The sequence below is a fragment of the Sylvia atricapilla genome, chromosome 5 (assembly GCF_009819655.1).
Source record: "Sylvia atricapilla isolate bSylAtr1 chromosome 5, bSylAtr1.pri, whole genome shotgun sequence".
NCBI classification, from domain to species: Eukaryota; Metazoa; Chordata; class Aves; order Passeriformes; family Sylviidae; genus Sylvia; species Sylvia atricapilla.
This window is the reverse complement of record NC_089144.1, coordinates 17,817,522-17,831,125: the sequence shown is the minus strand read 5'-3', so window position 1 is coordinate 17,831,125 and position 13,604 is coordinate 17,817,522. Positions and strand designations below refer to the sequence as shown.

The 13,604-nt window shown below is 45.9% G+C and overlaps 1 protein-coding gene and 1 long non-coding RNA gene across 4 annotated transcripts in view; one reads left to right on the top strand and one right to left on the bottom strand.

Moving 5' to 3' along the window:
- The first annotated feature begins 12 nt into the window (after window positions 1–12).
- On the top strand, window positions 13–7,482 carry LOC136361124 (uncharacterized). 3 transcript variants are annotated; one of them, XR_010743574.1, is made up of 3 exons: window positions 13–1,178; window positions 5,338–5,550; window positions 6,007–7,482. It is a non-coding gene; the product is annotated as an uncharacterized lncRNA (long non-coding RNA). The 3 variants fall into 3 exon arrangements; XR_010743575.1 differs by lacking the exons at window positions 5,338–5,550; window positions 6,007–7,482 and adding exons at window positions 1,872–1,959; window positions 3,465–3,776; XR_010743576.1 differs by lacking the exons at window positions 5,338–5,550; window positions 6,007–7,482 and adding an exon at window positions 3,465–3,776.
- Window positions 7,483–10,399: 2,917 nt separating this feature from the next.
- Window positions 10,400–13,604, bottom strand: part of UPF2 (UPF2 regulator of nonsense mediated mRNA decay) — a 53,616-nt gene continuing 50,411 nt past the window's right edge. Inside the window, exon 22 of the mRNA XM_066318821.1 lies at window positions 10,400–11,624. Within this exon, the coding sequence (XP_066174918.1) occupies window positions 11,615–11,624 (10 nt within the window). The 3' untranslated portion in view covers window positions 10,400–11,614. The remainder of the gene's footprint in view (window positions 11,625–13,604) is intronic.

Sequence of the window (13,604 nt, the reverse complement as noted above, 5' to 3'; positions counted from 1 at the left end):
TTTTTTTTTTTTTTTTTTTTGTTATTCCTTCATGTTTGATTTCTCAGTGTTTTGATTTTTTTTTTTCTATAGGGAAAAAACTGACTTACTCTCTGCACTTTCTAAAGCCTTGACCAACCCACTCCTTCTCCAAAGCAGCTGAGCAATAAACCTTGGAGAAGAGGAGGGGTGGCTACAGCAGAAACTGACACACCCTTTGGCAAGGAGCTCTGACATAACTGTGATAAACAAGTTTGTAGTTCTTGAGATAAAGTATTTCAAACTTGCTGAGCTATGCTTGTAAATGAAGCTGTCCTGAAGGAAAAACGTTTGTGTCATTCTCAACCTGCCTCATAAGTTAAGGGGGTTTTTTTGTTTAGGTTTGGTTTTTTTAATGATCTGCTTGCTGCTTAAATTTTTAATTGCATTGTTACGGTATCTGGCTGGTTCTGTTATGTAGTTATTCTTTTCAGTGTTTTCACTGGGTAAGTGATCATGTTCCTGATCATGTGACAGGCTTGCTATACATAAGCAATCAGTAATTAAAATATGTGGCCATTCCTGAGCTGGCAGAGCACTTGGGCATGCATAATCAAACGTGAGAGGTGCTGCTGAAACAAAAAAGGCTGCTTATGTGCTGCAAGTAAAGCACAGGCTTGTTCTGCTGGGCTCTGAGTCTGTAGTCCTAAATCAGAAGGACAAGGGAGCACAGAAAATACACCCAAGCACGTGCTGCAGTGCAGGCTGGAATGGAGGCTGACATGTGGATGATGCATCATAATTTATTAACATAACCTGCTAAGTCAATTTAAATGTTTCATGGCCTTTGTGCTTTTAAATCCTGTTAAAGCAAATTCTTCATTATGAATGTGAACTATGTACGAAGCAATCTCCACATCTAATCATTTCTTGCCAGCTCTTCTTTGAGTTGTTTACAGCTGAGAGTCCTTGCTAAGCAAACGTGGGGGGGGAAAAACCCTGACACTGTTTCATTGAAATTCAGTCCAGCTCAATAACTCTGTAATGTCACCCTACTTAAAAATACCCCAGATATTTAATATCTAAAGTTGCTGTATGCTGAATTAGCTGGATCATGTTCTCTCATCCTTTGTGCAGGGCTGTGTCCTCAACTGGTGGGAAGTGAGAGTTTGATCTTCATTAGGTAAAGCAGTTTCTGCCCAGGGAGGACTTGGAACGAGGTATTCATTGTGGCCCTTCATCATAGCAGATAAATTCTTCTCTGTGCCTAAAACTGTAGTGAGTAAAGCCATGTACTAAATGAAGTTAAGTCTAGCTGCTAATAACTTGTATATAAACTTAGCTTTATTTTGTGTATCTTGTTTTGTGTGTATATGTTGCTGTGGTTTTACTTTCTTCCCCTTTGTGCTAGAGGTAACTGTCTTGCACAAATCTGAATAATCATCTATTAAACTAGAATAAACCCAATGAAATGATGGCTGATGGGAGGTGCCGTTGTGTGTTCTTTGCCACCCAGTAGCACGACTCTTTCTTGGAGGAGGGAGGTGACTTTTTCTTAATGGCTAATACTGATTTAATAACCTTTTATTTTGCAACTGTGGATGTGTGAGCCAGAGCCCAACCCTGTCATGGCAGGTGCTGGAGGAGGGACCAAAACAAAAAGGTTCTGTCTGACGAGATGTGTATTCTCACTGCTGGGCTTCAGCAGCTGTGATCAGGGTCCTTTGCAGGAATGAAATTCATCCTGAACACTGTTTGAATTAGACAAAAACCCCTCTCTCACAATGACATTATTGAAATGACCTTTCCAAGAGGAATATTTCGTATGTGAAAGAAGAATAACATCTTTGTTTCCAAGGCTGTTACCATAAGTAAGTGTAGTTCTGCTGAGTGGGGAAATCTTTGTTGCACAGGTCAAAGTTCCCTGTCAGAGAACATTCCTACCCATCCCTTCTACATCTGTGTTTGCTGCTTTTCTGTCTTTTGAAGAAGGATTTCTTTGTAAGTATTCAGGTGTTGTTGAGCATTTGTCCAAACATCATGTGTCATAAAAGAGAGACTAGAAATCACTCTAGAAAAAAAGATACTTCCCATTTGCTTGAGCTACTTTTTTCATCCCTGAGGCTGGATATGGTGGTAGCCAAAAAGCAGCAGCAGGTGCAGCAGCCTTGTCTCCAAGCTTTCCAGGGCTGCCTCAGGGCTCAGCTACATGTCTCAGCCATGGCAGGACAGGTGGCCTTTTGTAATTGTGTCCAGCTCCAGCCTGGAGCCACAGGGAGAGAATTTAACTTGGCTCAATCTGTGATGAAACTTGAAGGAGATTCCAGTGCCTCACCCGTGCTGGAGGTGAAGCCTCACAGCTGCCCCAGCACCTGCAGCCTTTTCAAGTGGCTGCAGCCTGGGGAAGAAGCTTTTGATGTTTTGTCTCCTGTTTTATACACACACATGTGGAATTTGGTTTCTCCCTTTAGAACAGACGACTTCAGAAAGTGTTATCCACGGAGGGATCAGGGAAGGCAGGAGGCTGAGGGGAGGTGGTAGTTTTAACCCAGCAACTTGGGCAGGTCTTCAGTCTTGTTTGTGCCTCAGCAGAGAGTAACTCACAGCTCTGCTAACAGGCTCAAAGTGTTGTGTAGCTGAACCCACCAAAGTGAAAATCACAGCCCTTCCTTAGCTGGCTGCTCACTGTCCTTCCTGGTACAGGGGCAGCCAGGGAGGCACAGCAGCAGCTGCTCCAGTGGGATTGCTCTGGAGGCAGATACAAAGGAAGGGCCTTGGGAGCAGCACTGGGACAGCTCAGGGACCCACCACTCACTTTCCCAGCCACTCCTCCCCCAGCCTCGAGGGATCCATGGGGTTGTTGTGAACATGGGCAGGAGCTGGCACTTGGTGGTGTTGAACCTCATTCCCTTGGGCCATTGATCCAACCTGTCCCAATCCCTCTGCAGAGCCTCCCTGCCCTGCTGCTGATCAACACTCCTGCACAACTCCATGGCAGCAGCACTCTCCTGATCCCCCCTGTCCAGTTCATCAATAATGGTATTAAGGCAGGGCCCAGTGGGGGACACCACAGTGACCAGATGCCATCTGGATCCAGCAGGAAGCCCGCCACTCCCTGGGCCTGCCCATCCAGGCAGCAGTAACCCAGCCACGAGTGCACCTGTCCAAGCCCTGGGCTGACAGCTTTTCCAGGAGGGTGATGTAGGAGATGGTGTCCAAAGCTTTGCTGAAGTGCAGCCACACCCACAGCCCTCCCCTCATCCCCAGGTGGGCCATAGAAGGAGACCAGGTTGGTCAGGCTCCACCTGCCTTTTACAGGCTGGGCCTGATCCCGTGCTTGTCCTGCATATGCTGTGATGGCTCTGGGGATGATCTGGTCCATGACCTTCCCTGGCACTGAGCTCAGGCTCACCAGCCGGTAGTTCCATGGGTTTTTGCTTCCAGCCCTTCTTGTAGAGGGGTGTCACATTTGCCAATTCACAACCCAGCCCTTCTCTCCTCGCCAGGACTGCTGGTAAATGATGATGGAAGGGGCTTGGGGAGCACTTCACTTGTTCCCATGACAACAGTGGGTGCTGGATCCCACCAGCCCCATGGCCTGGTGTGTGTCCAAGTGCTGTAGGAGCTCACTGACCATTTCCACTTGGCTTATGAGGCCTTCCTTCTGCTCCCCATCCCTGTCTCAGGATGTGTACCCAGAGAGCAACTGGTCTTGCCATTATACACTGAGGCAAAGACAGCAGAAAGTACCTCAGGCTTCTCCTCATCCTTTGTCACTGTGTTTCCTCCTGCATCCAATAAAGGATGAAGATTCTTCTCAGCCCTTTTGTTGTTGCTGATAGATTTATAAAAACTTTTTTTTTTTTTTCTTTTGCAGCAGTAGCCAGATTAAGTTCCACTTAAGCTTTAGCCCTGCATGACCCTGATACCCTTGAATTCCTTCCTCACCTCCCCCTTCTTCCAAAGGTCATACACTCTTTTCCCCCCTGAGTTTCTGGCCAAAGCTCCTTGTTCAGCCAGGCTGGTCTCTTTCCCTGCTGGCATATTTTTCATCATGTGGGATCATCTGCTCCTGTGCCTTTAAAATTTCATTCTTAGAAACACATCCAGCCTTCCTGAAGTCCTTTGCCTTCCACTGTTGCCTCCCAAAAGACTCTGACAACCTTTTCAATGAGAGGATGCCTTTAATTCATCAGCCCTCCTCCACCTGCTCTTGCTTTTAGATAATTCCTGCATCCCATAAAGGCAAAGGGAGGCAAGTCCTCATCGCAGTGCTGATTTCCAAACTATAAATATCTTTTCCTCTGCAGTAAGGAGGGTCCTTAGACTGGATGGAGCCAAACCCTTCCAAGGGACCACACCCTTGTCTTGGATGTTTTTATTTGGTCCTTTTTCTTCCCCAGAATGGGGCTTCTCTTCCACTGTTACGTGACTCCTCCCAGATGAGGAAATGCCTTCCCTGAAAAGTCCTCAGTGCATCCCTGACTACATCACCAAATATTCAGATGTGTTCTTACCTCAAGGGAACTGCCAGGAAAGATTATTTTCCACTGGGCCACAATTACCTGCTGCTACTTCCAACTGGCCAAAAAAAGAGCACCAGGAGAGGCTTCCATAACTTTGGGATTAAACTGAGCAGGCACAAGGAGTGGTAGATAAACCAGCTGGCAGGCTTGAAGGAGCGACTCAGCTTCAATTTCTCTTTTGTTCATGGGTCCTTGCACCTGCCACTGAGCTTTAATGAATATTTCACAGAGCTGCAGGAATCACAAACTGATTCTGAGTGGTTCCCAAAGCTGCTGAGGCACTCTTACCCAGGACCATTATTTTCTTCTCAGAGGGGTGTCTCTGTCATAAAGAAATGCAGCTGCCACAGTATACTCACCTGAAGGGCAAAATTTTTGGGGTTTGAGGAGTTTCCCCCACTTTTTTTTTAAAGTATGTTGAAGATTTGAATTTAAAAGAAAATAAATACATAAATTCCTTTGCTTGACCACAGAGTCAGGGAGCAGCTCCAGCTCCCACAGCCTGTGCTACAGCCAGCTAGGGACTCTGCTGAGCTGCTGCTCCAGGTCTGTCAGGGATTTTGGCCTTGGCTCTCCCCTGGTGATTGCTGTGCCCAGTTCAGTGTCCACACCCTGGGCACCCTCTAAACTCGCCCTTGCCACCAGCTCAGGCCCTGCCACGTGCCCCAGCAGCCACCCGAGCGCTGGAACCTGCACGGGGCACCAGGGCAGGGCTGTCTCCCCTTATCTATTGCAGAGTTCTCCTGACTGGTTTGCTGTCAGCCCCGTGCGGAGGCGCCTGGAGCAGGTGGGGGTGGGAAGTGCAGCTCAGCAGCGCCTTTCATCCCTTTGAACACTGAATCCGCCTTTGCAGGGCGCTGCTGGAGCACAGGAGTCAGGACATCCTTCCTCTCCCTTTCCTGCTTTGCAAATGGAAGGTTACTGGAGTTACTGGAAAAGAATCTGGGCACAGGGGCAGCCAAGGGAAGTTTCACCCGGACACCGGCCAGAGCTGCTTCAGTGGTTACTGCTGAACATCACACTTCTCTTCTGAGGTGATGCACAAACCCACGTCCCTGCTCTCCCAGTGAGTGCACACCCCCCTCCCCGTGTCCCCACACTCCCTGTGGGAGTCCCATGTCCTTGAGCCAGGCCTTGTTCGGCCCGGGAGGGATTCAGCAGCTCAGGGCAGCTGTGGCAGCACCATGTGAGTGTCCTCCCAAAGCCTGGAGCCCCCAGCCCTTGCTGGGCACAGCCCAGCTCATGCCCAGGGCAGCTGTCACAGCATCCCCCTGTCACTGCTGGCTGGGGCTTCCCGTGCGAGTCCCCTGCCTGATTCAGCCTCGGAGCCCTCTGTTAGTGCGGGATTGCTCATTTCCTCACAGGGCTGGGGAGGTCAACTTCACCCTCAAATGTTCGTGATACATTTTCTTCCCGTAATTTCAAAGGAAGCTCTGAACTCTCTGAGATTCTGTTATTGTCGGCATCAGAAAATTGTGTAATGTTTTTATCTGTTCTCTGCTTGCTTATCCATTCCCACAAGGAAGGGCAAGGGCTGCGTTTCCCAGCTGAGAAACAAGGGCAATGACGTTAAGCCAAGGAAAAAGAGCAGAGATGGGCTTGACCTTCGGGTTTCCAGGCTTATGGAGTAATCCTGAATCACCCTTCCTCTCCCACCACCACACCTGCCTCTTTGGTAGCATTCCCTTGCCAGCCCATGAGAAAATCCAACAGCCTGGAAGCTCAGACTCACATGTGCCAGGAGTTGGTCATCCTCTGATTAATGAAGATAAGCCACGCATTGTACTGATGCTCAGAGGGTGGAATGACACCAGAAGGAAAACAGCATCCCTACAAGCTATTGTGGCAGGAGGGGAAACTACTTCTTCATACTTAAACCTCTATTAGGAAACAGTTGTCAGTACATTTCTATTTCCAATATCCAGCCCTGAACAAGAGCAGAGGATCCACAGGGTCTTCAGGCTTCACAACACAAACTTCATTACTGTGGAACATTTCCTGCCTACTAAATGGATTTTAGTTTGCTTGATCAGGTTTAATTTTTATTTATGGCATGAGTTTTCCAGTGAGCTTAAGCCCAGGAAATGGGCACTGTGTGCAGTTCCTGGTGCATCCTGTAACAAACCCCTCAAGCAGAGACTTTTATCTGCAGTCACCCTGCAGCAGCAGTGAGGCCTTCTCTGAAACCAAATGCTGCTCTGATTTTTGTATTAGCTAAGACACAGCCAATAATAAACCCCTGGTTTTCATGGGTGTGGGATTTGGGGCCAGCCTGAATAACAAACTTGGTTTATTTACCCCTCTTGGGCATTTCAGTAGGAAAGGAAGAGTCAGACTGTGTTAAGTCCTGCTGCTGTGTCCATCTTTCTACTGGAAATGAGTCTGGCACAGGAGGGATGAGGAACTGGTGTCTGCCAGGAACTGCTCAGCTGGATTCCCGGAGAGAAGGGGACTGAAGCTGTGTCTTCCTCCCAGGAAAAGGTTCTTCCTGCCCTGAGCCCAAGGAGGAAGCCAGAGCTCCCATCACCACTTGAAAAGCTACTCAGAGCAGAGATAAGAACAGCCAAAGCTGTCTCTGAGCTCCCTCTCATGACTTGGTTATCTGCACTTCCAGGGAGGCAACTTCAGCAACTTGCAGCAATTCATTTTGGAATCAATACAGCAGCGAGCCCAAACTTCCCTCCAGATGGGTTCTGCAAGCCCCACTGACACTCAGATCTTGCTTCCCAGAAGAGAACTTCTGATTTGCAGTTCACCATGAACAGAGAGATGTGTGTGCATGTGTATTTAATATATATTGTGTAAATAATTTAAAAATTGAAAAAAATCACCCCCAAAACAATTACAGGGTAAATACAGCAAAGTTTTCAAGCTCTTGGGCTGTCGACTGTGACTCGTTCTCAGCTGCAAATGTCACTCCCCTTTATGCCCTGCACAACAGGAACTTTCTTCCTGCAGGTAAATGTCATAGAACAAATAAACATTAGCTATAGCTAAATGTCTTCCTCCTCTTTAAGTGTCTCAACCAATTTTTTATTTGCCTGCCGCCCTGGAGCCAGGTAATGGAGGGAAGGAAGGAAGGAGGGAGGGCCGGAGAGAGGCTTTTTTACAGAACTCTGCTCTTCTAACAAGGATCATAAACACAAAGTGTTTTAAGGGCACAATCACATCCCGATCGTAACTTAAAAGCAAAGTTTATAGTTCAAACAATGCAAGTAAATATTTTGACATTTGCTCATTTGTTTGATTCCTGTTCAAATAGTTTCCTATTCCCAGTACACTGGGATTTCCTTAGGAGTAGCTAGAAAAAAACCCTATTTATAGTGGAGCACTGAGAAGAGACAGCAAAGTGTCACCTCAGAGGAGCCCCTTCAGCAGGGCAGAGGAGTGCATGGCTGAGGAAAACCTCAGTGTGGAGCAAATTAATGATGAAGCTCAAAGAAGAGAAAAAAACGAGGGGGAAATGGATGTATTTATCAGGGGCAACAGCAGGCTCGAGGCATCATTATGGATGGATTGACTTTGAAAACATTCACTCAACCTGGTGAGGACACACGGTGCCTGACACTGCAGCTCCTCACAGCCCATCCTGCTGCCCTGCCAGCAGGATGCTTTGCTGGAACAGCTAAAGGAAAAATGCTGAGAGCTTGAGGAAAGCAGGCAGACTCCACAATAGAGGTGGTTTTCTAAGCCTGAATATACATAAAATTGTGTGTGCTGTGGCACACGTGCATGGATGTGCTTTGTACTTGTATCTACTAAAATAGCCCAAGAGATTTCTTATGCTGAAGGCCTGGGAAGTTGAGATTACAGCCAGTCAGCAAACTCAGCAATTCATGAGAAAAAAAGATTTATAGCTTTTTTTATCACATTACATCGCTGCAGGTAGAGAAAAATGCCCTATTAGCATCAGCTGGAGTTCAAGGTGTTGCCTGCAAGTACTGACATTCCCGGGTCAAATTCCAATTTTGGAGCTTCCCAGACACCTTGGCTCCATCCTAGAGCAAGGGCCAACACAGTTTCTCAGCTCCAATAGGCTTTCAAGTGATGCACCATAAATCACAGAATGGTTTGGGTTGGAAGGGACCTTAAAGCTCATCCAGTTCCACCCCCTGCCATGGGCAGGGACCTCTCCCAGCAGACCAGGTTGCTCAGAGCCTCCTCACAGGAGCCTGGGATGGCCTCAGATCCACCAGGGCACATGGACTCGGGTGGTCACAAACCTGTCCCCTACAACAGGAAGGACTTTAATCCCCCAAGTCCCTGCCTCCAGCTCTGAAGGCTTGCGAGATCTGGGGAGTTACCATCAAAAACATGCCCAATTGTTGAGTACAAACCTACAGCACACTTTGTCTGCCAGCTGGAGGAGCCTCACATTGGTGAAGACAACTCCAAATGCCTGGGCCTGACTTTAGCCCAAATTCCTTCCACAGAACGATAACAGAAATCTTTTACGTAATCAAGGACCTGAAACAGTTTCTCCCTCATCTCTGTATGTTTTCCTAGACTTAACTCCTTGCTTGCAGGGTTGGGAACACTGCTGCAGAATGCTCCTTCAAGGGCACCTTCAACCAGCTGGCTCCCAGGCACATCCTCTGCCCCATCTGGCAGTGCCACAGGTTGAATTTGGGATGACTTCCCCAGTGACCAGACACAACTGTGGGTCACTGCACTGCAGGGAAAGAGAAACAATGGCATTAACCATCACTGTATTAGTTAAAACAAACACCTTGTAATCTGGGTAAAGCAGCAATATTAAAAGGGGACAGACAGTGACCACAATAGAGGCTATTCCCTATTCTGTACCAATCCCAGGCTGCACACCCAACGATTTTAACTAAATGCCCCCAAAGGCAGGCAGAGGATTCTAAAGACATGAGAGGCAGCCAGGCAATCCCTGCAGAACCTGCACGTGGATCAGGTGGTGAAGCTGCTGTGCAAGCAGCAGGACCAGCACCCAGCCACACCACAAGATGTGGGGTCAGCACATGGGAAGGCAAGGAATAAAGTGGATGCCAACTGGGTTTTTTCTGTGTATCATGGAATGGTTTGGTTGGAAGGAACTTCTAAGTCACCCAGTTCAACATCCCTGCAATGAGCAGGGACAGTTTCAAATACATCGGTTTGAAATCTTGCATGTTTCCAGGGATGGGGCACCTACCACCTCTCTGGGAAATCTGTGCCATCACTCTCACTGTAAAAATTTTCTTCCTTATATCGAATTTAGGTCAACCTTCTTTTAGTTTACAACCATCACTCCTTGTCCTACTGCTAAAAGGTTTGTTCCTGCACATTCAACCCTGACTATTTCACTCACAATGATCTTTGAGGTTTTCATTTGGCACAACATTAGAATAATTAATTTTAAAATTAAACTTCAGAAGGTTTCACTGAACTGTTTTTTGATTTCAGCCTGAAGTGAGGAAAATCCCCAGCTGACCCCTAAAATATTTTAGCAAATAATTTTATAAAGACATTTCCATTGATCCCAATTCCATCCAAGGCATTGGATTGACACACATAAACCAGAGCTAATATTTTATTTTTATGCAGTTACTCAATCTGGATAAATTAAATGCTTTTGAAACTAAGCAACATGTTGAGAAAAGGAAGCTGACTCTAGCCTAATTTGCTATTAGGAATTGGTAGGCACTGGGGAAGTGGGGAATTAATCTGACCAGTGGATATGGTCACATTGGTGTAGGAGACGTTCCTGGAGGAGCTCAGAGCTACAAATGTGATTAATAAATGTACTCATGAATTTCATGTGGAAAGAAAACTATATGAAAAAAATCAAGTCAGACTTGAATCGAAGACCTGGAATTCCTGTCCAAACTACAGCCCATAACACATCACAAACCCTTCAAATCATCATTTCCAAAGAACAAAGTGAACGTCAAGAGGCAGACACAGACTCTAAATTACAACACTTTATTGCAGCATTGGCAAAGGTCAGATTTCTGAAGCTGGTGAAGATCGGGCGGCATTTCTGTATGAAATGTTACAATTTTACAAGTCTCCCTTCCTACATGCAGAAACCAAAACCAGTGGTAAAAAGGATTTTAAAAGAGCTAGAAAAAAAAAATTAGTAGTAACATACAGATGGGCTCTTTAACTCAATGAACTACCTCTACCTGAAAGCAAACAAAACCCTACGCTAATAAATAACAGATTGTCAGAAACAGACCAAGAAACCTCATTTCTACTTGGAAAAAAAATAAAAATTCTACTTGTTTCCAGACTTAAATCTTTTTTTTTTTTTTTTTAATTTTTTGTTTGTTTCAATAGACACAGAGGCTTATCAACCCATGAAGATCAACAAAATATTTGGATCCACTCCTTGACATCCTCCTGTTATGCTGACTGGCACGTTTTGGTTTTCAATGATACATACAATGGGCTCAACTATATCCCTGTCCTTAGGCTGGTGTCAGGCTGTTCCAAGCAGTACGAGTCAACACCCCGTGTTCATCAACTTCACTTTCTATTTTAAACCTTAACAGACATTTTACCTCCTTGGCTCTTCAGCTTTTCACCCCTCCCCACCCCCTTTCTGGCACATCTGGCAGCAAAAGGCTCTTCCTTAACCATGAACATCCTCACTGAGGAGTGTTTTGAGGAGTTATCCTACTCGGCAGGGTTTTCTTCTGCATTTTCCCATTTGCTCTATGTTTTTCTACCGCAGATTTGCAGCCCCCAAAGAACATCCTTCCAACACCAAGTGCTCGAGTCGGAGACAACGTAACTTGTGGCGAGTTCAGAGCTTTATTTCCCTGCACGCTGAGCTGCCAAAGGCCTTTCCCCTTCCAGTGTGATCGTCTCAACTCCGGGCTGCTCCCGGCTCTCACCGAGCTGCTCGCAGGTCAAGTTCCCCATCTCGCTCGTTTGCTTCTGCTCCTATGAGAAGATTAACCCTCAACGCGGTTCCCATAACAAAAAGCATTTTGGGGGGGGTGGGGGGGGAGAGGGGAGGCTGCTCTTCGTGCCCCACGGCCCCAGCCTGTCCCAGGTTTGGGTTCTGAACGCTCTAGGCTGACATGCTGAGATGTGTCCACTGCTCTCGTTTAATCGCTGGAGGACTCCACAACACCAGAGATACAGGACCTAATGAAATGACACTGGCGGCTGGATCAGCGTCTCCTGTGGGAAGAGCCAGAGAGGAATCACATCAGTCCCAGGTGCCCAGAATTCTACCAGTTGTTCTGATACTCTGTTACTCTCTAACGGAAAGCGACATATTTATTTCTCTTTTCTGCACAACCATTTCAAAAGGCCACACCAGACAAAAGCAGGGGGATAATCTGCATCTTATCGTCCCAGATGAGATGCTGAACTACTGAAGTACAGCTGTGAAATTGCTGAAAAAATGAGTTATTGCGAATAGACTTCATCTTTCTGTGCAGTTTCATAATGTTTAGAAGTTCTGCAGAAATGTTACAAAGGGTTTTCTATAGGCAAATTATTGGTTAGAACCTTTTTTAGAGTTGATAGGTGCATTTAAATCTTCCACCATCCCTTGTTCATGAAATACATCCCTACCCACAAAAAGTCGCATTTAATTCTCTTAAGAACATACAAATGCATTGAAGAATGACACCAGTGTGTAGGCAGGGGATTCAACAAAACCAGGGCAATGCAGCAGCGAGGCCACTCCAGTGTCACTAACCAACATAATGCAGTTACTGCATTTGGGCTCCTTTTCAGCTGATTTTAGGCTGCCAATTAAAATTAATAACAGACAGTAAAATAAAACTTTAAGAAAGCTCCAGGGCTACACACCCAGGATTTTTACCATGTAAACACAACAGTTCATGATTCTTTACATCAATGCATAATCCTCCAGTGTTTGTTGAACATCATTTGATCTAAACCTGTTTTTTACTGAAGATCTTGCAAGAAAACTGTTACAGATATCTTAACCGGACACAGTAACTTCTGCGTCTCTTGTACCAGATGAAGCTTTCATAATAATTTTGTATTTGTATGTGAGGCTTTGTTCTCATATCCAGTATTTGTTTATATAAAAATGCTGTGTATTTTTGCCAGGAAGTCCCAAGCTGATGCATCATTAGAACTCACTGCAGCACTGCTTCTATTATTTGGTTTTAACCACCTTTTAGTGTTACATAATTTAATATTCCAATTCCTTGTGGCACACTCAACATCAGAACACTGGCTATGTGCTTTCAATAGAAAAGAACTTCAATTTTTATTTATTTAGTAGACTGACATCTCACTTGCACAATGTTACAACCAAGGGCAGACATCACTGAACTGCAGGATCATGCTTTTAACTCTCCATCTCCCCTTAAAAAAAATGCTACTGCTGATGGGAAGGGAAGGAAAAAGGCTGGTCAAAATGACTCTCCCCCAGACCAGCAGCTACCAGCACATGCTGGTGGCAGATCCCCATTTCAGGGGATTACAGCAACAAGCTGCTGCCAGAAATAGCAGTAGTAGCTTTTCCCAAACCAGGTATTTCACATTGGAGTCCGACCTAGTGAACTTGATCCGTTATTTGGCAAGGTCAAACTCAGTACACAGATGTAATTAAAACCATCTTGAGCTCTATGTGCAAAATGAATCAATTCTTTGCAGTCTCCTCCCACACTCCCCTTCCTGCCACTGACACAGTTATTAATTTGTATGAAATTCACACAGTCCGCTTCTCACGCCTCTGCTGAGCATTAACACTGCTCAGGCTCTGACAGGGAAATGCACAGAACCTCTGCAACAAACCACCGCTGAGGCAGAAAACTGGAAGCCATGAAAACACACAGAAACATCACACCACAGGCTGTGAAATAACCATAAAGCCACGGCACGGGAGAAGACAACTTTACAGCTTAAACTGAGAAGTGCCCAGGAGAATATCAATAATCAACTCCTTTCTGCATGTTGCTGACATCACAAGATCACAAAAATCTCTTTATTTCTTGACATGTGAGACCTTTGAAGTTGGATTTCACTCTTATCCCTAATCCCCTCATGTCCTCCAATCCACAATACTCTGCATTTCTCAGTACTGCAGAACCTCCTCACAAACTTCCAGCTCCAAACACCTCCTCTCCTAGTTCACTCCCTGCTTTGCTTTTTGCTCAATTTATCTCAGCTTCCCTG